The sequence below is a fragment of the Lolium rigidum genome, chromosome 3 (assembly GCF_022539505.1).
Source record: "Lolium rigidum isolate FL_2022 chromosome 3, APGP_CSIRO_Lrig_0.1, whole genome shotgun sequence".
NCBI classification, from domain to species: Eukaryota; Viridiplantae; Streptophyta; class Magnoliopsida; order Poales; family Poaceae; genus Lolium; species Lolium rigidum.
The window spans coordinates 102,919,112-102,945,679 of NC_061510.1; the positions used below are offsets into that span (position 1 = coordinate 102,919,112).

Here is a 26,568-nt window from a genome sequence, read left to right on the forward strand (position 1 = left end):
AGATCTTTTTATATGCCCAATCCTCATGTTCTTTCATGATATGGTGGAACTTGAGTTTTGACATTGGAAAACTGAAGATCTAGTGCGAATTCTGTTTGGTTCCTTTCTGGCTCGTTATGCAGAAGCTTATGCAGCAAAAGCTCACAAGTCACAACCATGCATGTTCTAAACGGTGAGCAGAGGTCATCGGGATTGAGAATTTGAGATCGAGCCATTGTTTTATTGAATCCTGTCAACAATTGACGCACAACTGGTACCGGGAATGACTAGTTAATTATTTTTTGTCTAATGACACACAGAACCGCAACCACATTCAGAGTTTCAGACATGACCATGACCACGCTAGAATGTAGTAAAACTAGTTGCGCAAGCAAGATCACGATCGACTTGGAGACACGCACGAACGGGCGTGATCTCGTCTGCATGCGAGCCCCACGACGTCGGTGGCTTCGGCGGTCACCGCTGAGCCTTGCGCGCGTCGAGCGGCCGGGTGGCGGTGGCCTGGTTCAGCGGTCGTCGGCCCTCAGTGCTGGGCGTTGCGCATCTCCACCGTGCACTGCGACTTGAAGAGCGGCGCCAGGGAGGCCGGCTCCGCGACGGGCGCCGGCATGGCAGGGTGCCGCCACCCGCCGGCCACGCTGGGCGCGGGCGCCGGCGCCGGCGTCGGCATGGCCGGGTGCAGCCACCCGCCGCTGTGTCCGGGCGCGGGCGCCTTGGCCTTCTCGTCCGCGTGGCGCTCACCGCTGCTGGCTCCGCCATGCGCGCTGTGCCGGGCCGGGCTCAGGCTAAAGCCAGCTTCCCCGCCGCTCCTGGCCTCGGCCTGGGCCGACCCGCCCTCCCACAGCGGCGCCGGCGAGGTGACGAGCGGCGACAGGAGCGGGATCGGCGTCCTGCCGTCGGCCCACGCGGCGGGGGACGCCTGGGCTGCGGCGCCGGCGACCGGCTCGACCTGCAGCGACGCGGGCGCCTTCTTCTGCAGCCGGCTCGGCGGGCGCTTCTTGCAGCCGGCGCCGCCGCCGTGCACCTCGCCTGCGGCGCCGGGCGAGAGCTTCATCTCCATGGATACGTGCGCGCGTGCGTGCGTGGACTGGGCGGACCGCGATCGCTCCTCCCCTTTCTCTGGTGATGATGCGCGCATGCGTGGCGCGTGGAGGATTATAAAAGGGCGGCCGGGTTTGGAGGAGGCGCGCGCGCGCGTGGACGGTGGGGAGGGATTCGTGGCCGGGTTTGGCTTGGTTGTTTCTGGTAAACGTTGGGAGTACGTTCGTTGCTTTTTACCGCAACTGCTGCCGATTCCCGGCGAGAAAAGGTATGCGGTGCAACGGCTGGTACGGTTTCGGGCTTTCCAATCCGTTTTGGATAGGCGTCGCAGCCGTGGATAAACTGCATTGCTGATATTGATCCCAAGAAAAAAAATAGTAGTTATATCTAGTTTATGAACAGTTAGCCATGCACTGTAAAAATAGGATAGGTCCAATCTATGGTCATTAAGAGCATCTCCAGTCGCGTCCCCCAAACCGTCCCCCAAACCGCGCCGGATTGAGCGTTTGGGGGACGTGTTTCGTTCGTGCCGCGTTTGGGGGACGTCGCTCCCCAGTCGCGTCTCCCAAACAAAATTTCGCAAATTTTAAACTTAACTAGATTCGATTAGATTCGTCCAAACTTACATAGATTCGAACGAAATTTGACTAACTTTAAAACTAAACCTAATCTAGAACCACTTGCGGCGGCCGGAGCCGTCGTAGTACTGCTGGAAGTTGTACATCTCGTCGGTGACGACCTCCTGCTTGACGCGCTCGTCGACGGGCTCGTCCACGGGCTCGTCCTTCACCAAGCCGCTTGGTCCTGCCTCGCCGTCGTCGGTGTGGTCCACCAGCGGCTTGCCGGAGTCGCGGATGGACATGGCGATCGCCGCGTCCGGGTCGCCCCTCCGAGCGTCCTTGTCGTCCATGGATGCCAAGAACGCCGCCCGCAGCCCGGGCGGTCCTCGGGGTCGTCGGCTGCCGGCGATGAGCGGCTGGCGCCGCTCGTACTCCGCCGGCGGCGCCGCTCGCGGCGCTTCCTCCGGCTCCTCCTTCACCTCCGGCTCGGGATGAGGAGGGCGCCGCCGCGCCTCCCTTGCTGCCGCCCGCTGCCGCTACCGCCACGCCTCGTGTTGACGGGCGTCGCCGGCTCCTCCTTGACCTCCCGTTTGGGGACGGTGTAGGGCGCCGACCGGTACGACGAGGACGGCGTCGATCGCGCCGGTCCCGAGGAAGAAGAGTGCGAGGAGTACGAGTATGTCGTCCTCCTCGGCTGCCATTGAGGAGACGGCGGCGGCGACGACGGCATCTCCAGCCTTGGAGCGCCGTTGCGGAGGCCGCGGATGACGTTCTCGAGGGTGTGCCCCGGAACGCCCCGAACGGGCGCGGCCTTCCCCGTTCCCGGCTGTTGGGGCCGCCGACGAGGTTGTCGGTCGCTGTGCATCTCGACGTCGTACTTCGCCCGGAAGTACGTCGTCCACCGAGCGTCGTTGTCGTTGACCGCCCACGTCGGATCCAACCGCTCCTCGGCGGTGAGTTGAGCCCGACGGGCCTTGATGGAGTCCCTCCATTGGTCCGTCTTCGGCTTCGGCGGCGGCGGAACGCCAATGCCGTTCACGGCCATCTTCCGGCCGCCGGCCGCTTGCGGCCGCATGTCCGGCGGGGCCGGATACCGGGCGTGGTACGGCGCCCACGCCTTCGCCACGGTGAGGCTGCCGCGTCCGAGCCGTTCGCCGCGGCGATCTTGCGGGAGGACGAGCTCGACATTTTTTGAGCGGCGAGGAGAGGATGCGGGAGGGGGAGGCGGCGGCGGCGAGAAGGATTATGGTGAGCGGCGATAGCTGCGGGCGTCTTAAAACGGCGGCGGCAGCGGGTGGTTGCACGCAATAACTCCGGCGCGGACGGCCACACGGCCATGCACGACGAGACGCGTCCCTGCGTCGCACGGGAAAACGAGGGACGCCATTAACATCGCTTGACCAAAGGTAGGCGACGGGGTTTTAGCCTTCCGTGCCGGCGGCGGGTCGGGCCCGCGTCGGTTGGCCTCGCTTTTCGTTGTGTCCGGCGTCCCCGGAGCGTCCCCGTGGGACGGGGACGGGCTCGGGCGCCGGACACCGTATCGGGCCGCGCCGGACAAAAATGGGCTTTGGGGGACGCGGCTGGAACTCTTTTTTTGTCCGGCGCGCCCCAAATCCCTTTGGGGGACGGTTTGGGGGACGCGACTGGAGATGCTCTCAGGGCCTCCTAAAAGGATCTAATAAGTTCATCTAGTTGTTCTAAAGAATGAAATGATCTACCGACAAATAACCAACCAGTAATAAATAGGAAAGGTAGGACCATGGGGAGAAGTTCTAGATTTTTTTCTGAGAAACACAGTACAAACGCAGATGCTCACATACACGCGCATACACTCACCCTTATAAAATTACACACGCACACCCTACTCCTATGAGCACCTTCGAAATACTGAACCAGCGGATTAGATCTTAAAATTGACGAAAAGTCACCACTTGCGTCTTGCTGTCGTCGGGAACGTCGTCTGCCACCAAATAAATATTTCGCCTTTATGAGACACACAGATGTTAAACCTGGGGTTTGAACTCTGGTGGGCTGGGGGCACAACCACCCTCCTAACCACCCAACCTCACGTCACCTAATTTTTTGTACTTTGTATCTGGTGTACTTTACCTAATTTCCTCCCCGGTCTTAGACTACGGTGGCATTTATCACACACTTCTGGGCTCTGGGACTCTTGTGGAATCTTTTCCATTTTGGGTTATGTATGGAAAGATAGAAATAAAATGACTACAATTTTAGGTATTCACTTAATTTTGTTAGGTCTAGGTTATTTTCTTCCAGTAGTTAAGGCTATTTATTTTGGCGGTGTATATGATACCTGACCCCATAAGGAAGGATGTAAGAAACATTACCAATTTGACTCTTAGCGAGTGTTATATTCGGTTATTTACTAAAATCTTCTTTTGGAGGAGAAGTGTGGATTGTTAGCATCGTCTTAAAACGGGGTACACCAAGATTTGGCTCGTTCAAATGATCGTACTCTCAATGAACTGAAACAAACATACTTTATTGATAGATTTTTCTAAATATTTAGTTAAACTTTACAAAAAAAACCTTATTCCTTTAAATAGAGAAAGTAGTGATGATTCTCATAATAATATGCCCATAATTTCATTGTTCCAAATAATGGCTTAGTACCATACGTAGTAGTTTATAAAAGGAGTAAAAATAACTTCAACTAATACCGATCGATGCCAAACGCATGCCAAGTAGTCACCTAGTACCATGTGTCATGTGGCCTTCGCCAACGGGTGGAAAATCAGAATTTCATACAGAATCTTGCACGCGGTACTCCCTGTAATTGAAAATTCGTACCGATGTACTTCACTATTACACTAGTCAAGTTGATGAATTTTCTCTTCTTCCACTATGTGATGATTGCGAGGTGCAATGTACGTGAGTTAAACTAGGCTATCCCAGCGACTTTTGAATTATTTTCCAGCACTGTGGGTGTCTTTTATGTGAAATCTTATACGACCTGGCCAGCCCTTCCACCCTAGCCGTTCAATGTTAAGTGATCTGAACGCGTTGAGTTCGATCGAATTTTGCTTCTATCATATCTTTATACAGATATATCCACGGATTCAAACCGGAAACAAGACGATTTAGATCGAGAAAAAAATCAGATAGGCAATAAATTTATAAACTGAAGACATCATATATAAATACTTTATAAAGCGAAACTCCACTAAGATGTATTTATAATAGTCTACTTAACATGCAAACTATCCACACCATCCTTTCTTCCGACCATCCGATTGTCCACCTTATCCTAATTAACATTCATTATTTTAGGAGTCAATAGTCCACATCATCTTTTGTCTATATCTACCCGGGGGGATGGTGATTTACACAAAAATAACCCTTTGTTGCAACTATAGCACAGATTGACCCTCCGGGCAAACTATTTCACCCATCTAACCCTTTTGTGTGGCGCTCCTCCCATGGGCGCCACTCTCCCAGCCGACGTGGCACCCTCGACGCTGAGCTGGTGCACCGATCCGACGTGGCAGGATGTGTGGCGCCCATGGGAGGGCGCCACACTACTCTTTATATATAATGTCTGTCTAGAGATAACAGAAGATTGTAATAGCTCAATTGGATGAAGCCTTTGCTTCCCAATCCTAGGTCTTGAGTTCGAATTTATGCACCACCTGAATTTATTTTTATTTTTAAAAATTATGCTAGACATTGTAGTATGTTTAAAACATGAAATCTAGCCTTGTACTGTTTTGTAGAATTTTTTTATCTTCTCTTGCTTGCAAACTAAACAAACATATACAACGCTGCAATGTTGTGTCTCTCCGGGCTTGGCTCCTCCTAGCCCTCACATTTTCCTGTCACCTTTGCACTTAAATCAATCCTTGGTACCAACGAGTCATCTCCCGGAAAACATCAAATCTATGTCTTCTTGTAATTCAATAAAGATATTGGTTTTTTTCCAGAGATACATTGTATTTGTTTAGAAAAAAGTGTCGAGGCTGATGCTTTGTTTCCGTCAAAGCTTTTACTGTTGAACTTCATGGATGCGACGACAGGCTGATTTCAGTTCTCGTTTGCTGTAGGAATTTGCAGAGTCTTCGTGAGAGCAGAAGTCTCCAGCAGATCAACAACAACTAAGGTTAAAGAAGAAGATACCGCCACGGAAAATACTGGTTCCCTTAGGGCATCTCCAACCGGGCGACCCAAACGGACACGCTGGGCCGTCCGTTTTGGGCCGTTTGCGTGGCCGAACGGACACCCGGACAGCGCCCCGCGTCCGCGTGTCCGTTTGGGTCGCACGCTGCGCTCAACGCGCGGACGCAGCGCATTGGTCATAAAATAAAACAAAAATGAAAATAAAAGAGGAAAAGAACAAAACATAAATTTAAACTAGTTGGTCATTAAACTTAGCCCTATTTTGGGAAAATTTTACACAAAAGAAAGCCATATATGGCTTTAAACTAAAAAAAAAAGCAAACCCTAGCCAGGGTTTGCGAGCATGCGGTGGCCGCCGGCAGTACTACCCCCAGTAGTACTCGTCATCGTCGGCGTCGATGACGACGACGCCCCCCGGCGGCGACGCGCTGTTCCGGCTCGACACGCCGGAGGGCATCGGGGACTCGGCCGGGGGTCCCACTCGCGCCCTTTCCCGGGCGGAGTGCGCGTTCGGCGGGCTCGCCGGCCTCGCGCAGCCGTGCCCTCCGCGCGGACTCCCCGTCGGAGCTGCTCCTCCGCTCGCGTGGCCGGGCGCTCCTCCTCCGCCGCGGCGCGCGGCCCGGCGCTCCTCCTCCCGGAGCGCCGCCCGACGCGTAGCCTCCTCCCCGACGGCGCGCCGGCTCGAGGAAGGCCCACGCGTCCGCCCGGGCGTCCTCCCCGGGCCTTCCCGGCCGCCTCCTCCGGCGCGGAGGTGCGCAGCGTCTCGGCGAGGAGCGGCCATTTGGCCAGCTCGTCGAGGTCCCGCTGCTCGCGGGACGCCGCGAGCGCCGCCCGCAGCTCCGGGTCGTTCTCCTCCTCCTGGGGCTGCGGCCGGGGCCGGGGCCGGGGCGCGGGCTCGTTGATGTAGAGGCCGCCGGGCGGCGGCCAGCCCGCCTAGCAGCTCGTGCTCGGCCGCGCGCGAGGCCGCGCCGTCGCGGATGTGAAGCACGTGCGCCGCCGCGCATCGTGCTCCACCTCGAACCACAAGTCCCGGCTTGGGACTTGCGTCGCCGCACGCGGGGTCCTCGCCGGAGGTCCGCCGGCAGCCGAGCGCGGCGCCTCCGGATCTCGGCGTAGCGGGCGCGGCCCGACGCCGGGATGGGCGGCACCGGAACCCGATCCGGGCTCGGTGCCGCCCGGTGGGGAGGTGCACGTCCCCCACGGCATTGGGACGCCGGCGTCCCTGAACATCCGCGCCACCGCTACGGTGACGTAGATCCGCTCGCGTCGGGAGGCGCCGGCGGCCCCATTGCGAACGCCGGCGGCGCGACTTGCCGGCCGCCGCCGGCCTCGTGGTCGTTGGCGGAAGGATCGAACCCGCGCTTCGGGGCCATGGCGGCGCGGAAGCTTCGAGCTCGCGCGTGCGGCCGGAGTGGAAAGTGGGGACCGGATAGGGACCGTCCCCTTCCCCAGTCCACATTTAATAGGACTGGGGCACCGACAGGTGGGCCAGCCACGCGGACAGGGCGGACACGCGAGGACGCCGCGTGCCATCCGCGGCCACGCAAACCCGGCCCAGATTTGGGCCAGGTTTGCGTCGTTCCGGACGCCGCGGCCGTCCGCTTTTGCGGTGCGTCCCCGCGTTGGGCCGGGTTTTTGTCCGGCTGGACCCATCCGGACGCGCGGGCGCGGGATGGGTCGCCCCGTTGGAGATGCCCTTACCCCCTATCCAATGCTGCTAATGCCTATGTGATCTCTAACTGCACATTGCAAGAACACGTCAAATTTGCCATCGTTTGATGTTAACTTTGTTTTTGTTTATGAGGGAATGATCTCTGGGTATTTTTTTTTAGCCGCCTACAAAATGCTTGAAAGAATCACGAATTCAACCATTCAATCTTTGTCAATATATGTGAGCATGCTTCATGAGTTTTGGGCTAAAAGTGTAGAAACTGAATATTCAGAGTCCATTCGTACTGTAGAACTATTAAATAGATCAATTTTTGAAAAGCAACAGTATGGCATAAATGTTTTAAGATCCTTCATGAAAAACTGAAACATGATCAGTTTGCCATCTACAATCAGATGCTTACTTAGTTAATTTGATGTTAAATTTTCCCGTAAAATATGAGAGTTCTTAGTTGCTGAATTCTGTTTTCCTACAAGACATTGTCTAGATATGTAGATTAAAGATGGGCGATGGGTCGGCGCTTTCTGCAGATTAAGGAAATCTTTAGGTATGATTCTCAGCAAAATTTGCGTCCCTATGCATGCCTTCACTATACAAATGTAGTAGAACCACTCTCTAACTTCCAAATAGTTCCAGTTGATACAGTGATCGAACATCTCACAAGAAAGCTACGTATGTTTAAGGTTATGACTATTCAGTAATGCACTGATGAAAAACAGTTGTTTCTTATCATTACCAGGGGAGGCGCTATGAGCTTTGGACCTCTGCGGAAATGACGGGGTCCTTGGTCAATGGATGTGCCTGCTTACAGGTTTTATGTGGCAGAAAATCCAATTCATCTGAAGAGCATAATTGTTGAGCTATGACTGATCATCACTCTAAAAAAATATGCCCTTACTTATGTGGACACCCGTCATTACCGAAGAAATGTTCTCTCCATATTATGCATTGGAACATATTGATCAGGAGACAATGGCAATGGATTATCCATCTGGTTTTGCATGTATTGTTCTTTCCCAAAAAACTCATAAGGATACTAGATGGAGTTGCTATCAAGGTACCTGATGATTGTGTGTCAGAAGGCTCTTCCTCTTGAAGCAGCAGCCTCGACACTTTTTTTCTAAACAAATACAATGTATCTCTGGAAAAAAACCAATATCTTTATTGAATTACAAGAAGACATAGATTTGATGTTTTCCGGGAGATGACTCGTTGGCACCAAGGATTGATTTAAGTGCAAGGTGACCGGAAAATGTGAGGGCTAGGAGGAGCCAAGCCACGGAGAGACACAACATTGCAGCGTTGTATATGTTTGTTTAGTTTGCAAGCAAGAGAAGATAAAAAAATTCTACAAAACAGTACGAGGCTATATTTCATGTTTTAAACATACTACAATGTCTAGCATAATTTTTAAAAATAAAAATAAATTTAGGTGGTGCAGAAATTCAAACTCAGGACCTAGGATTGGAAGCAAAGGCTTCATCCAATTGAGCTATTACAGTCTTCTGTTATCTCTAGATAGATATTATATATAAAAAGAGTAGTGTGGCGTCCCTCCCATGGGCGCCACACATCCTGCCACGTCGGATCGGTGCACCAGCTCAGCGTCGAGGGCGCCACGTCGGCTGGAGAGTGGCGCCGCAGCCACGGGCGCCACACTGCCATGTGTGGCGCCCATGAGAGGGGCGCCACACAAAAGGGTTAGATGGGTGAAATAGTTTACCCGGAGGATGAGTCTATGAGTCTGTGCTATAGTTGCAACAAAGGGTTATTTTTGTGTAAATCGCCGGGGAAAACCTATAGCAATCTAATACCATGCTGATATTGAGTGAAGCTTGTTCAGCCTAAAAAGTCAAGGTATAATCATTGTGCACTTGTAGTCAAGAGTACCTTGTTTTCTATGTGAAAGTTTGACTTACCAATCTTCACTAAAGTACATGTATGTTAAACAATAATTTAAATTAATGTGCCCTCTGATGTACATCTGAGATCTGGTGAATGGTTATTAGATATACATGGGCCACATTCCATGTAGCAGCCCATATAGCCTACAAATTTTGAAATCGTAAGACCAATCTAGAATGACAGGAAGATAATATTCAGTTCTACACTGCTAGTTGGGAGAAAGTTTACCACTCCACTAATTCAGAGCGAAGAGGATTTCATGTGCATTCCTCACGTGCGTCGCGTGAGTCGAGCTCGAGTTAGAATCAATTTTGTGGAAGACTAACATTTTTCTTGGTGCACCAACTAAGCTTGGTGCGCGTCGGCGTGCGTGTGCATGCTAGACGCGTGTCCCTTTAGTCCAACACGCAGTGGCTCGGCATGCATCTCCCCTCCCAAGTTATACCATGAAACAACGTGGATGATTTCTTTTGCTACGCTGCACTCTAGTCTTTCTCATGCCGGCGACTACATGCACGTTTGTTCAGGAGGTCATACCTCCAAAATACTACAAACCGTTACTGCATTTTTTTTTTCCAAAGCCTCATCCAAACCGCGGACCCAAAATATCCCAAAGTCTTCACACTGGACCGGGCAGAGCCACCGTTGAGACTGGTCGCTCATCCCCGGCCCACGACGCGGCGGTGGCCACCGCTCTCCCTCACGATCCTGCCCTCTTATCCCCTTCCTCCTCCCGAGCAGCGCCCGCCCTCCCGCTTCTTCCCCCATCGTACGGCCGCACCTCACCGCGCTCCCGCACCGCCATGCGTTCCACACTAGCTACCACAACCTCCATACGCAACAGGAGCTAGCTCGGCAGCACGAAGCGCATTTGCGGCTTACTCAGTGATGTCGTCGTGCCTGGCGCCGCAGTTCAAGTGGCCCCCTTCCACCCGGGCGACGGTGTTCAGGGAGCCCGGCGGCGGCGCAGGCGGCTGCGTCGGAACCGGCAGCTTCCGGCCAGGAAGGGTCAACTGCGCGATGTCTTCCGCGGCCGTCCTCGAGGCCGAGCGCTTGGAGTCCCTAGCCGCCGGAGGTCGCCGGCTCGTCTACGACCCTTCTAACAACACGAACCTCCCGGTAATGTCTACTTACGTGTACGGTGCCAATGCTGCGACGCACGCACTGAACTATATTAGTATTTGCATTTCACTGGGAAAAATTGATTTCGAGCGAGTTATATGTGCTTAATTAATATGTCCGTCTTTCTTGCATTTGAATTGTTGCAACCAGGGAGATTTCGGCCAGGCGATTCTCAACCAAGAGGCGGTGGTGACGGCCGCAGCCGCGGAGGCCGTGGCGCTAGCCCGAGCAGCGGCGGAGGTCGCCGGAGAAGTTGCCCGGATGGCGCGAACCGAGCACCGACCAGCCGACGTCGACAGCCACAACGTACCGGAGGACAACTACCTGGCAAGAGAGTTCCTTCGTGCCGATGCCCGGTCGCGGTACGCCGACACGAGTTTGCTGGACGACGCGGGGTTTGTCAGCATCTTCAGCGACGAGTCGGAGTCGGACGACGACGAGCAGGGCGCCCCGGGCGTGGCTGTCAAGTCGGCGCGTCAAGTAGAGAGAAGAGCTCGTAGAGTGAGGGCGGCGACGAAGCTGGCTAAATCTTTCAGTGACCGGAGGCCTGTCATGGCCTCCTCGAGGAAGAAGGGGGTGAAGGGTTGCCGGAATCCCATGGGCTGCTTCTATAAGATGTCGGCACGGAGACTTCTGACTGCGAAGCAAGAAGTTGAGTTGTCGGAAGGCATTCAGGTAATGAGAACTAACAGAATGTGAATGACATCTGTGTTTTTTATGATGTTATTATGCAAACATACCAAATACTGCTACCCTGTTGCTGGTATCTGATTGAATTTACCTTGTGTGGTTTTCGTGAACTAACGCAGGATCTACTGAAGTTGGAGGCTGTCCAAAAGGAGGTTGCACACTACAACGGTGGTGAACCGACCTTCGGACAGTGGGCATCAGCAGCTGGCACCGATGAGCATACTTTGCGGAAGCGTCTCAGCTATGGAATTTACTGCAAGAACATGATGGTCAAATCGAATGTGCGGCTTGTAATCTCGATAGCCAAAGAGTTCGAAGGCCCTGGGACAGAGTTTTCTGATCTTATTCAGGTATATGCTTGTTCATTTCAACAGAATCTCTTCGTGATTAAAATACATTTCTTTGGAAGAAATGGTTCTGATTTGCATTGTCATTTTGTCTTCTTCAATACAGGAAGGAATGCAGGGCCTAATAAGGGGCGCTGAAAAGTTTGATGCTTCCAAGGGTTTTAGATTCTCTACATATTCTCACTGGTGGATCAAGCAAGCAATACGCAAGTCAGTTTTAGAACAAACCCAAATTATTCGCTTGCCAGTACGTCCTCTTTCTCCTCATACCTTCACCGTTAAATTCTCGATCTTGATGAAAGCACATTTAGCAATCAGTACTCACGATGATACATACCAAATAACATCCTGCGATAGTTGAATTCTCAAAAAAATAAAAACATCATGCCATGGCTTTCTATCTGTTTCATGATTCAGACTTCAGAGTATATGAAGTATGAATTAACATGATTCAAGGTTATGACACAGCCTAGTTGATGAAATAACATGTTATCTCGTAACCAATATAAACCTGATATTTTCTGTGTATATTAATTCGCAAAAAGATACTAATGATGTATATTAGGTCGTAACTTATGGGACTACTAACCAGGGATTAAATGAAAAAAGCGAAGAACTATGTTCCTTCTGGATCTTTGTAAACCAACGCAGTTTTGAGGGTGCTGGTGGTATAAGCCTAGCAATGATCTCAAGTTGCGATGGTTTTGCGCGTATACTAAAACATTCTGTCATGTTGCAGGCACACATGGCCGAAGCAAGTTCGCGAGTGAAGGAATGCCGACGACGACTCCGCCGGGAGCTGAATAGGCTACCCACGAACGAAGAAATTGCATCAGACACGGGCATGACAACCAGACGGGTCGAAGCAGCAATGTGCCTCCCAAGGTACAGCGTATCCCTGACGGGCAAGGTCGGGAGCACAGACGTGACATACCAGGTCTGCTCCCCTCGCTCTGCAAACCACTTTCTGATTTCTGAATGCCATCCACCTCATGACCTGAATCATTGTACTGACGGCTACTGAACCCAAAACCCTATGCAGGAGATCATGGCAGACACGAGCACGGAGACGGCGGAGGAGACGCTGCACAGATGGTTCATGAAGAAAGACGTGGACAAGGCGCTGGGCAGCCTGAGCCCTCGCGAGAGGGAGGTGATCAGGTACAGGTTCGGGATGGACGACGGCAGGGCGAGGACACTGCATGACATCGGGCAGCTGATGGGGGTGAGCAGGGAGAGGATCCGGCAGATCGAGATGGTCGCGTTCCGGAAGCTCAGGAGCAAGAAGAAGGTGACGTCGCTGCAGCACTACCTCGAGCCGGCGGAGAGCTGGTAGGCTAGCTGTACATACACGGGCCTTTTGCTTGCCGGAGCTGCTGAGTTATACTGCATTGCCTTCTTTTCCCCCGAAGATTTTTTTTCCCGAAGATTGTTGACATGTATGATTCGCGTACCCGTGAGCCCTTCTTATACATAACCTTGTGTAAATGAACGAAACACTTTTTTGTACAAGCTAATGCAAAGAATACAGTATTATTAATCCATCTCACAGAACTGACCATGTATCTGTGCTTTGCATCGGATGTAAATTGCATCGATCACATGCTTGTAGCGAAACCTAAACTTTACACTCCTAATTTCCAAGTTATTGTGGGAAAACATGTAAGATGATCTGGTCCACCTAGCGCTCGTTCGAACGAGGATTAGCTTAATTCTCATTTGAATGATTTTGCACGTTTGCAAAAGAAGAATTCCACCGCAATCACAATACAACTAGGAATAAAAATTGGTAGTGGATAATCAGAATGATATGGCATTCCTGTTCGAAAAATTAAAAATAGTCATGGTAATATCCGAGTACAAACGAACACGAAAATAAATATGGCAAGTATCAAGATTTGTTTTACAAATACAAAAAAATAAGGTATTGGATTTTGAACTAAATATGGATATGGAAATGGATATCTCTACATCTGAATAAATTATGTTAATTTAGTAGATTCTATTCCGGTATGCCAATTATTTAACCAAAATACTAGCAAAGTGATCAAAATGTAGTTTTTCTATGATTGAACTTGAAACTACTATTATTATCATTATATAGTTGATTCACTATAAGATACAAAACTATTATTTTGTTATTCATGTCCATTTCAAATTGAGAAAACATCCGATCCACATCGGCATTCAAGTAACATCCCATGGTTTGTCAATTTTTGCTAGGATTTAACTTGACGGTAAGCTCCACGGCTCCACATGATGACAATGACAGCCCAAAGAGTGAACTCCCCAGATTTAGAATGAAAAAACTCCTTTCTCTAATCTCCGGTACAACAAGGATTGCATATCTTGTACCCCTAAAGAAATGATTTGTGTCTTGCAAAATAGCTCAATGAAATTGGGAGTTACCGACAAAAAAATCAATAAAATTGGGAGTTAAATGCAGCTATGATACCTGTGCTCGTCGACCAAGCGATTTTGGTCACCGCGTTCGGAATACCTATTTTGCGGTAACTAAATATGATTTAGTGGCCCACAGATGGCACTAATGTTGTTAGTGTGATGTATTTGATGATGTGGCGAGTTGCGAGACCTGCTTGTCGGACAATGGATAAGGTAAAGAAGGTATCACGTGCATGAAGGGTTATTTGCAAAAGCGTTATCGGCTACACATAATTCCCCCCTCCTCAAATCCCTAAATGAACGAATTTGTCGCAATAAGTTGCCACCGGAGCGTAGCCTTTTTCGCCGCCATCTTGACTGCAATCAGTTGACACCGGAGCGTAGCCATTTTTGTTTCCATGTCGACCGCAAGCTCCACCCATCATGCGCTCTGCCACTGGTCCTCCTTGATTCACTTCATACCATGCCTCGACTATGGTCGGTTGGTGAAGCAAATCGTGTTGGGCACAAGGAACCATGACAGTTGGATATTTGTAAAGCATGGGGTATGTGCCCGAGTTCGTATGCATCTGGGTTTTTGAGTTTTTTCACAGTTTGAGTTGAACATGTTATGTGTAGAGATGCTTGCATTTTAGTGCGTAGTTGCAAGTTCTAGCATTGGGAGTTTTTTGATCGACAAAAACTATCTTCGAGATGATGTTGATGTTGATGAACTAGGCTAGGCAAATGATAGAAGGAAAGAGATGAAGCTAAATAAAAGGAACTACAAGCTAACATGACCAAGTTGCATGATCATAGGACATGAGGATAGGCTGATGAATACCGTGAGCTCGGTATCAAATGTAGTGAGGAAAGCTTTACTTTTTATGAAGATATTAGTAGGTCTGCCGGATGGGATGTGTGTTTCGATTATTTTGAAGAAATGATGGATGTGAGAGTAGGTGTTTGTGAACCTGATGTAAGAGTGGTCTATGGTAGTAGTGTTGTTTGTGAACTTGATGCAAAAGGCATTGATGTGTTGTGATGTTAATAATCAACATTTAAAATGCAATAAGCAATGTGACAATGTTTAGTTCACAACCTTCTAATATTGAGCAAAATAAAACTGGTTGTGCATTATTTATCTAAGAAATGGTCTTCAAATTCTACATAAGTTTAGCATATTTTAAATCGGAAGTACTAAAAGCAGGTGATAAGATAGCTGAAACACATGCATTTGAACCTAACATTTCATATGACACTGCCACATATAAAAAATGAAATCAAACAAGAGTTTCACATACATAAACATGGCATCTAACATAAGTTTTCCTCATACCTAAATGGCATAAACCTTGCTTCTCACATAAAAGTTAGCCACACATAACAAACAAGACCTAAACCCATAGGAATAAAATTTCATAACTAGTTGGCATCACCTAAACTCATCCAGCATATTCACTCAGCTGGGATTTTGAGGGGCAACTGCATCGTGTTCATTAGGTGGTAGAGGACCATGTCCAACATCATTATCAAAATGATCACCAGACCGAGCGCTCTGATCAGCACTTTGTTCAACTCTATGTTTAATTGCTACATTCTTTTGTCCACTTTTTTCGGTAGCTTCTTTCTTCCTTAAGACAAATATCTCTTTGTTTGTTTGTTTGTTTGTTTGTTTGTTGATGACTGCAAGTGCACGGTTCAATTGTAGCTCAAATAGAGGTATTTTAAAGATTGTTGTATTTGGTTGCAAGAAAGTAAACAAAGCAATAAGCAACAAGCGTAGTGAGAAATGGATTGAAACTCAATAAGACAAAGTGTTCTGGGGGATTATTAGATCCACCACTAGCATTAGGATTCGTGTTAATCAAGATAAACTATGCTTTAATCATGTTGTGTGTGGAGAGAGCTCCATAACAAGATGCGCCAAAAAAACATCGGTCATCGCATCTCTAAATAACCACTGTGTCTAACCTTCTGCAAACCAAATGTTGACCATCGCAATTAAGGGTTTCTCCATGGTTATCGATATGAGTTTAGTGAGTCTCCATTCACCCTCGTCTTCCATATGTTAGTGTCGATACGTTAATGTTACTTATCGCCATACACTTTATCATACTTCAAAGGGTAGTCCCCTCTCTAGACCCTATGGCAAATATTATATGGTGCACACATCATATAATATCAAGAGAGAGAACTAAAACACATTAATACATTAAAACCATAGATCATCTTTGATTCATCTCATATTCATGCTAGGGTTTCCATCTCCCCAATAACGAGCGGAACTACTCACACATGGAAACAATCAAGATCATCATCATATTCTTAAGGATGGAATGAAAGTAATGGTTTGAATTCGAATACAAATCCACAATAGAAATCAAGATCACAACTATGATTGAAGGAGAATGGGATCAGTGATGGCGATGGAGATGTAGCGGTTGATGATTAAGGGGATGATGCCCCTGTTCACCGATGATCCGTGTAGCAGCCCAGATGATGTCTTCTCCCAAGTTCTTCCTCTAGATATATCCTAGAGGTGGTGTTTCGGTGTTTCTGGTGGCTGTGTATCTCAAATCTCTCTCCCATCTGTGCGAGGTGAAAGTATTTGAAGAGGCGGTGACCCTGGTGTTGCGTACTGGCGGACGGTACGGGCGGGGTCCTGATGAGTGCGGAGCACACCGTTGGAGAACCCCAAGAGGAAGGTATGATGAGCACAGTAGCAAGTTTTCCCTCAGTAAGAAACCAAGGTTGAAACGACCAGATTGAGAAAGAAATCACTTATGAAGGTGTTGCTAGCTGACTTTTGGCAGGGCGCACTACCGGCGTCAGCAACAACGTGGAACCTGCACACAACACAATCAAAATACTTTGCCCCAACTTACAGTGAGGTTGTCAATCTCACTGGTTTTGCTGAAAACAAAGGATTAACCGTATAGTGTGGAAATAGTGTTTGTTTGAAGTGTGTAAGGGTATATTGCCTGCGTGGTTTTGGTAATTAATGACAACCCCTATGGACTAATGTTTTCATTGAGTTTATATGAAGGAATATTCTATAGGTACTACGTACTTGTAGTCCATGTGTTAGATTCAAGTATGGATGCCATGAAGATAAAGATATACCTTGAGTATTGGAATCAAGATCATCGATTTGAAGACATATATGTGATATGATCAAGAAGAAGAAATGAAGATAGAGTTCTTATGTGGAACTCAATATTAGCCATGCTCTAGCTTATGTGTTAAGCAATGAATGATCAAGATCTTGAGTGCTTGGTTCCAAGTGAAAAAATCAAGTTATGGCTCTAAGTCGGTGTCATGATAGTCTCATAACTTGAGGTATGGTAGATTTAGAGCATGCAAACAAATGAAGAATTCTATTTACACCTCAAGATAGTATGATAGAGCATGAGAAGATACAACGTTGACCAATACAAAGAGTAAAGAATAGATTCAAGTTTGGTCAACACATGAAGCATGAAGAATGTGCCACGTGAAGTCATGTGGTATGGTAAGCCTTGTCAATTATGCTTCATGAACTAACCCATCATATATATGCCCTTGTGTTGTCTATATGGGTAAGGTATCTGATTCCCATAGACGGTGCCAATTGACAAGGCATTAACTTGTCAATGCCTACAGATTGCAGACTAGGGTTTAGTTGGAAGTAGAGGGCAAGTAGATCTCGAGGGTTTCAGCCGGAAAAGTATTCGACTGTTAGAAAACTAAGGTTGTGTTGACAATGAATCGATCCTCTCTTCGTCCCTCGACTCCCCCTTATATAGGAGGCGGAGCCGAGGGTTTCGTGATACATAAGTTACAGAGTTCGGAGACAACCTGAGTCCGTCCCGTAGTAATTACAAGTCAATATTCCTAATACAATTCTATCTTTCCAAACTCTCTCCTAACTGGGCTTCCGGGCTTTATAATCTTCGGGTCGTGGGCCTTCAGTAAAACCCCGGGTACCTTCTCTGGCAGGCCCATTGGGGATGCCTATGTCAGTATCTTTCCATGGGCATGCATCAAAAGTGAGATCTCATATAGTCCATGAGAGGATGACATCAAGTGGTGGTCGTCATCAAGGTTGAGTTGGGCAAGTTCAAGTTGAGCATCTCAAGAGGATCATATGCTTGAAGCTTGCCATCCATTTGGTGATGATGGACATGTGAATATGTGCATCAATGAAGCTATCCCATCATGGTGTATGGGGGAGTATTTGTGAGTCTTCACGAAACAACAATGATCAAGTGAGGCATTCCGACTTGAGTGGAGCTTGAAGAGTGATTGTCAAGATCAAGCGGGATGCGCAAGGCAAAGGTATGTCCTTGCTAGGTTTTCCTTTTACCGGTCTCAAGGTGGTTGTTGGGAGACCGAATTATAGGGTAGATAGCCGCAGTATCAAGATGGGCTTTCGGTTGGGTAACTTGATCACATCGTCTTAGGGAGATCAATCATTTGCATACTTTGCATATCCCTATTGCTTCTTGGTGTTTCTCAGTGTGAGGTTCTTGAGCTTCTTGCTAGCTTTACAACAAGCCCAAGTACATCGAAAACGGAATCCGCATGCATCTTCTATTGCGTTTTCGAGTTTGGACGCCTTCACCGTTTCTTGACGGTGGGAGACTCCCTCTCTAGAATCATCTAAAAATATCCTGTGAGGAGTCTCCATATTTCCAACAAAATTAGTTTCATGTCAATCGGAGTTCGGGAGCATTTTCTTTTTAAAAGAAAAAGAAAAGGTTTTTCAGGGGTCCCGAAATCCGGTCTCTGGCCCGGCCTACCGAGTGCTGTTGCCGGTCAGTCCTGCACACAGCCTGGCATGCCGAGTGCTGTGATACGTCTCAAACGTATCTATAATTTCTTATGTTCCATGCTACTTTTATGATGATACTCACATGTTTTATACACATTATATGTCGTTTTTATGCGTTTTCCGGAACTAACCTATTAACGAGATGCCGAAGTGCCGGCTCTCGTTTTCTGCTGTTTTTGGTTTCAGAAATCCTAGTAAGGAAATATTCTCGGAATTGGACGAAATCAACGCCCAGCATCTTATAATTCCACGAAGCTTCAAGAACATCGAAGAAGTACCGGACGAGAGCCACAGGCCCACCACACAAGGTGGCGGCGCGGCCCAAGGGGGGGCACGCCCCCCTAGTGTGAGGAGGCTCCGTAGCCCTTCCGACTCCGCCTCTTCGCCTATAAGAAGCCCCCTGACCTAAATCTTCGATACGGAAAAGCCACTGGTACGAGAAACCTTCCGCGAGCCGCCGCCATCGCGAAGACAAGATCCGGGGGACATAAGTCTCTCGTTCCGGCACCCCGCCGGGACGGGGAAGTGCCCCGGAAGGCATCTCCATCGACACCACCGCCATCTTCATCACCGCCGTCGTCTCCCATGAGGAGGGAGTAGTTCTCCATCGAGGCTAAGGGCTGTACCGGTAGCTATGTGGTTAATCTCTCTCTCCATGTACTTCAATACAATGATCTCATGAGCTGCCTTACATGATTGAGATCCATATGATGAGCTTGTAATCTAGATGTCGTTATGCTATTCAAGTGGATTTTACTTATGTGATCTCCGGAGACTCCTTGTCCCACGTGTGTAAAGGTGACAAAGTGTGTGCACCGTGTGGGTCTCTTAGGCTATATTTCACGTAATACTTATTCACTGAGTTATGATTTGAGTTGGATGTCTCTATGAAATTTTGGTGTGTTAGTACCTCCTATGAATGCTCACAGTGACATCGTGGGGTGTTTATTAGTACTTGGGAATACATCTTTAAGGTTTGCCTACATGATGAATTAGTCTTCGTTATCTTGCCAAAGAGTAATTCAGAATCGCATAGTGAAGTGCTTATTTATATTCCTTTATGATTGCAATGTGCTTTATATCACTATTAATCTATGTGCTACTCTAGTGATGTTATTAAAGTAGTCTATTCCTCCTCCATGATGTAATGGTGACAGTGTGTGCATCATGTAGTACTTGGCGTAGATTATGATTGTGATTTCTTGTAGATTATGAAGTTAACTATTACTATGATGGTATTGATGTGATCTATTCCCCCTTTCATAGCTTGATGGTGACAGTGTGCATGCTATGTTAGTACTCGGTATAATTGCGTTGGTCTATCATGCACTCTAAGGTTATTTAAATATGAACATTGAATGTTGTGGAGCTTGTTAACTCCGGCATTGAGGTGCTCTTGTAGCCCTACACAATTAATGGTGTTCATCATCCAACAAGAGAGTGTAGAGTGGTTTTATTATGTGATCAATGTTGAGAGTGTCCACTAGTGAAAGTATGATCCCTAGGCCTTGTTTCCAAATACCGCAATCATCGCTTATTCATTGTTCTATCGCATCTTTACTTCCTGCAATATTACTACCATCAACTGCACGCCAGACAAGCTATTTTCTGGCGCCGTTACTACTGCTCATATTCATTCATACCACTTGTATTTCACTATCTCTTCGCCGAACTAGTGCACCTATACATCTGACAAGTGTATTAGGTGTGTTGGGGACACAAGAGACTTCTTGTATCTGATGACCCACAAGTATAGGGGATCGCAACAGTCTTCGAGGGAAGTAAAACCCAATTTATTGATTCGACACAAGGGGAGACAAAGAATACTTAAAAGCCTTAACAGCGGAGTTGTCAATTCAGCTGCAACTGGAAACAGACTTGCTCGCAAGAGTTTATCAGTAGTAACAGCTTTATAGTAGTAGCGATAGTGAAATAACAACGACAGAGTAACAAAGACAGCGGTAGTGATTATAGTAAACAACGAGGATTAAAATACCGTAGGCACGGGGATGGATGATGGGCGTTGCATGGATGAGAGAAACTCATGTAACAATCAAAGCGAGGGCATTTGCGAGATAATAATAAAACGGTATCCAAGTACTAATCAATCAATAGGCATGTGTTCCATATTTAGTCGTACGTGCTCGCAATGAGAAACTTGCACAACATCTTTTGTCCTACCAGCCGGTGGCAGCCGGGCCTCTAGGGAATCTTCTGGAAATTAAGGCACTCCTTTTAATAGAGCACCGGAGCAAAGCATTAACACTCCGTGAACACATGTGATCCTCATATCACTGCCTTCCCCTTCGGTTGTCCCAATTCTGTCACTTTGGGGCCTCGGGTTCCGGACAACGATACGTGTATACAACTTGCGGGTAAGATCATAAAGCAATGAATATCATCATAAAACAATAACATGTTCGGATCCGAGATCATGGCACTCGGGCCCTAGTGACAAGCATTAAGCATAACAAGTTGCAACAATATCATAAAAGTACCAATTACGGACACTAGGCACTATGCCCTAACAATCTTATGCTATTACATGACCAATCTCATCCAATCCCTACCATCCCCTTCAGCCTACAGCGGGGGAATTACTCACACATGGATGGGGGAAACATGGCTGGTCGATGGAGAGGCGTCGGTGGTGATGATGGCGATGATCTCCTCCAATTCCCCGTCCCGGCGGAGTGCCAGAACGGAGTTTCTGGTCCCGAGACGGAGTTTCGCGACGGTGGCGGCGTACTGGATGGTTTCTGGCGATTTCTTCTAACCCCCATGCGTTTTTAGGTCGAAGGCGTTAAGTAGTCCGAAGGAGGGCGTCGGGGGCCAGCCGAGGCGGCCACACAATAGGGCAGCGCACCCCCCTCCTGGGCCGTGCCGTCCTAGTGTGTGGGGCCCTCGGGCCTCCACCTGGCTTGCCCTTCTGGCTCCGTCAATCTTCTGGAAAAATAGGACCTTTCGCATAAATTCCGAGGATTTTCCTGAAAGTTGGATTTCTGCACAAAAACGAGACGCGTTAGTCCGTGTTAGTTGTATCCAAAATACACAAATTAGAGGCAAAACAATAGCAAAAGTGTTCGGGAAAGTAGATACGTTTTGGACGTATCAGTATCGTGATTGCAGGGTTGCTTGAGAGGGATATCTTTTGACCTGTTCCTCCCTGAGTTCGATAAACCTTGGGTGATCCACTTAAGGGAAAACTTGCTGATGTTCTACAAACCTCTGCTCTTGGAGGCCCAACACTGTCTACAGGAAAATGAGTGTGCGTAGACATCAAGCTATTTTCTGGCGCCGTTGCCGGGGAGGTAAGGTAAAAGGTATTCACATCCTCCGACTACTAAGCTATCTCCTAGTCTTGTTGCCGGTGTGTGAGTGCTCGAAGCTATTTCCTTTAGATCCTGCAATTGCATCTTTTTGTTTCTTGTTAAACACTAGTAAGGCATAATGGACAACGATGGGAGCTTTTTATTCTATTTCCTGAGTTAAGACAATGACTGTTTGATGCGAAAATTAAAAAAACTATGGAACCTTATTTGCATGCTAGTAGCAATGATATTAGTATGAACGCTTTGAACACCATTGTTGATAATGATATAGAAAGTTCTAAGCTTGGGGAAGCTGGTTTTGATGAGCATGATATTTTTAGTCCCCAAGCATTGAGGAGAAAATTTTCTTTGATGATACTTTGCCTCCTATTTATGATGATTATAATGATAGTGGTCTTCTGGTGCCGCCTACTATGGAGGATAAAGTTTATTATGATTATACTATGCCTCCTATATTTGATGATGAGAATAATAATGATAGCTACTTTGTTGAATTTGCTCCTACTACAATTAATAAGAATGACTATGCTTATGTTGGGAGTAGTAATAATTTTATGCATGAGACTCATGATAAGAATGTTTCATTTGATAGTTGTATTGTTGAGTTTGCTCATGATGCTACTGGATATTATTATGAGAGAGGAAAATATGGTTGTAGAAATTTTCATGTTACTAAAACACCTCTCTATATGCTGAAATTTTTGAAGTTACACTTGTTTTATCTTTCTATGCTTGTTGCATTATGCCTACATGACTTGTTTATTTACAAGATTCCTTTTCATAGGAAGTGGGTTAGGCTTAAATTTGTTTTGAACTTGCCTTTTGATGCTCTCTTTTGCTTCAACTACTATTTCTTGGGAGTGCATCATTAAAATTACTGAGCCCATCTTAATGGCTATAAAGAAAGCACTTCTTGGGAGATAACCCATGTGTTTATTTTACTACAGCAATTTTGTTTTATATTTGAGTCTTGGAAGTTGTTACTACTGTAGCAACCTCTCCTTATCTTTATTTTATTGCATTGTTGTGCCAAGTAAAGTCTTTGATAGTAAAGTCAATACTAGATTTGGATTACTGCGCAGAAACAGATTTCTTCTTTGTCACGAATTTGGGCAGGGTTCTCTGTAGGTAACTCAGAAAAATCTGCCAATTTACGTGAGTGATCCTCGGATATGTACGCAACTTTCATTCAATTTGAGCATTTTCATCCGAGCAAGTCTCGGTGCCTCTAAATTCGTCTTTACGGACTGTTCGTTTTGACGATTTCGCCTTTTATTTCGCATTGCCTCGTTTTGCTATGTTTGATGGATTTCTTTGTTCCATTAACTTTCAGTAGCTTTGTGCAATGTCCAGAAGTGTTAAGAATGATTATGTCACCTCTGAATATATGAATTTTGAATTATGCACTAACCCTCTAATGAGTTTGTTTGGTGTGGAGGAAGTTTTCAGGGGTCAAGAGAGGAGGATGATACAATATGATCAAGAAGAGTGAAAAGTCTAAGCTTGGGGATGCCCCCGTGGTTCATCCTCGCATATTTCAAGAAGACTCAAGCATCTAAGCGTGGGGATGCCCAAGGCATCCCCTTCTTCATCGACAACTTATCAGGTCACCTCTAGTGAAACTATATTTTTATTCCGTCACATCTTATGTGCTTTACTTGGAGCGTCTGTGTGCTTTTATTTTCGTTTTATTATTTTCATTCTCTGAATAAATTCATGCTTGTGTGGGAGAGAGACACGCTCCATTTGTTGCATATGAACACATGTGTTCTTAGCTTTATTCTTAATGTTCATGGCGAAGGTTGAAACTGCTTCGTTAATTGTTATATGGTTGGAAACAGAAAATGATGCATGTGGTAATTAGTATAATGTCTTGAATAATTTGATACTTGGCAATTGTTGTGCTCATATAGATCATGTTTAAGCTCTTGCATCATGTACTTTGCACCCATTAATGAAGAACTACATAGAGCTTGTTAAAATTTGGTTTGCATGATTGGTCTCTAGAGTCTAGATATTTTCACGGTTAAGGTGTTTGAACAACAAGGAGACGATGTAAAGTCTTATAATACTTACAATATGTTCATATGTGAGTCTTGCTGCACCGTTTTATACTAGAGTTTGCTTCAAACAACCTTGCTAGCCTAGCCTTGTATTGAGAGGAATCCTTCTCGTGCATCCAAATCCTTGAGCCAAAAACTATGCCATTTGTGTCCACCATACCTACCTACTACATGGTATTTCTACGCCATTCCAAAGTACATTACTTGAGTGCTACCTTTAAAATTCTATCCTTTGTCTTTGCAATATATAGCTCATGGGAAAAATAGCCTTAAAAACTATTGTGGTGAAGAATATGTACTTATGTGTCTTATTTCTTAATAAGTTGCTTGTTGAGCGGTAACCATGTTTCGGGGACGCCATCAACTTTTACCTTTGTTGAATATCATGTGAGTTGCTATGCATGTTCGTCTTGTCTGAAGTAAGGGCGATTTTCATGATCAAATGGTTTGAGTATGCATATTGTTAGAGAAGAACATTGGGCCGCTAACTAAAGCCATGAATCATGGTGGAAGTTTCAGTTTGGACACCAATCCTCAATCTCTTATGAGAATATTATCTGTTGTTGAATGCTTATGCATTAAAGAGGAGTCCATTATCTGTTGTCTATGTTGTCCCGGTATGGATGTCTAAGTTGAGAATAATCAAAAACGATAAATCCAATGCGAGCTTTCTCCTTAGACCTTTGTACAGGCGGCATAGAGGTACCCCTTTGTGACACTTGGTTGAAACATATGTTATGCAATGATAATCCATGTTAATCCAAGCTAATTAGGACAAGGTGCGAGCACTATTGGTATACTATGCTTGAGGCTTGCAACTTATAGAATGTCTTATACATAACACATATGCTTTATTAGTACCGTTGACAAAATTGTTTCTATGTTTTCAAAATGAAAAGCTCTAACACAAATATAGTAATCCATGCTTCCCTCTGCGAAGGGCCTATCTTTTACTTTATTGTTTAGTCAGTTTACCTATTCCTTCTATCTTAGAAGCAAACACTTGTATCAACTGTGTGCATTGATTCTTACATGTTTACCTATTGCACTTGTTATATTACTTTGTGTTGACAATTATCCATGAGATAAATATGTTGAAATTGAAAGCAACTGCTGAAACTTATATCCTCCTTTGTGTTGCTTCAAAGCTTTCTACTAAGAATTTATTGCTTTATGAGTAACTCTTATGCAAGTCTTATTGATGCTTGTCTTGAAAGTATTATTCATGAAAAGTCTTTGCTATATGATTCATTTGTTTACTCATTATCTTCACCATTGCTTCGAATCGCTGCATTCATCTCATATGCTTTACAATAGTATGATCAAGATTATGATATATAGCATGTCACTTCAGAAATTATCCTTGTTATCGTTTACCTACTCGAGGGCGAGTAGGAACTAAGCTCGGGGATGCTTGATACGTCTCAAACGTATCTATAATTTCTTATGTTCCATGCTACTTTTATGATGATACTCACATGTTTTATACACATTATATGTCGTTTTTATGCGTTTTCCGGAACTAACCTATTAACGAGATGCCGAAGTGCCAGTTCCTGTTTTCTGCTGTTTTTGGTTTCAGAAACCCTAGTAAGGAAATATTCTCGGAATTGGATGAAATCAACGCCCATCATCTTATAATTCCACAAAGCTTCCAGAACATCGAAGAAGTACCGGAGGAGAGCCACAGGCCCACCACACAAGGTGGCGGCGCGGCCCAAGGGGGGCGCCCCCCTAGTGTGAGGAGGCTCCGTAGCCCTTCCGACTCCGCCTCTTCGCCTATAAGAAGCCCCCTGACCTAAATGTTCGATACGGAAAAGCCACGGTACGAGAAACCTTCCAGAGCCGCCGCCATCGTGAAGCCAAGATGCGGGGACAGAAGTCTCTATTCCGGCACCTCGCCGGGACGGGGAAGTGCCACCGGAAGGCATCTCCATCGACACCACCGCCATCTTCATCACCGCTGCTGTCTCCCATGAGGAGGGAGTAGTTCTCCATCGAGGCTAAGGGCTGTACCGGTAGCTATGTGGTTAATCTCTCTCTCCATGTACTTCAATACAATGATCTCATGAGCTGCCTTACATGATTGAGATCCATATGATGAGCTTGTAATCTAGATGTCGTTATGCTATTCAAGTGGATTTTACTTATGTGATCTCCGGAGACTCCTTGTCCCACGTGTGTAAAGGTGACAATGTGTGCACCGTGTGGGTCTCTTAGGCTATATTTCACAGAATACTTATTCACTGAGTTATGATTTGAGTTGGATGTCTCTATGAAATTGTGGTGTGTTAGTACCTCTTATGAATGCTCATAGTGACAGCGTGGGGTGTTTATTAGTACTTGGGAATACATCTTTAAGGTTTGCCTACATGATGAATTAGTGTTTGTTATCTTGCCAAAGAGTAATTCAGAATCGCATAGTGAAGTGCTTATTTATATTCCTTTATGATTGCAATGTGCTTTATATCACTATTAATCTATGTGCTACTCTAGTGATGTTA

At 46.6% G+C, this 26,568-nt stretch overlaps 2 protein-coding genes across 2 annotated transcripts; one reads left to right on the plus strand and one right to left on the minus strand.

Annotated features, from left to right (window-relative positions):
• Nucleotides 1–523: 523 nt before the first annotated feature.
• Nucleotides 524–1,060, minus strand: LOC124695273 (skin secretory protein xP2-like). The gene has a single exon (XM_047228135.1). It carries the CDS (start codon nt 1,058–1,060, stop codon nt 524–526), a length of 537 nt encoding a protein of 178 aa, XP_047084091.1.
• Nucleotides 1,061–10,001: 8,941 nt separating this feature from the next.
• LOC124702076 (RNA polymerase sigma factor sigB-like) lies at nt 10,002–13,007 on the plus strand. The gene is made up of 6 exons (XM_047234176.1): nt 10,002–10,431; nt 10,585–11,109; nt 11,244–11,474; nt 11,578–11,718; nt 12,211–12,408; nt 12,514–13,007. Exons 1-6 carry the CDS (start codon nt 10,201–10,203, stop codon nt 12,805–12,807), a joined length of 1,620 nt encoding a protein of 539 aa, XP_047090132.1. The 5' UTR covers nt 10,002–10,200; the 3' UTR covers nt 12,808–13,007.
• Nucleotides 13,008–26,568: the final 13,561 nt, after the last annotated feature.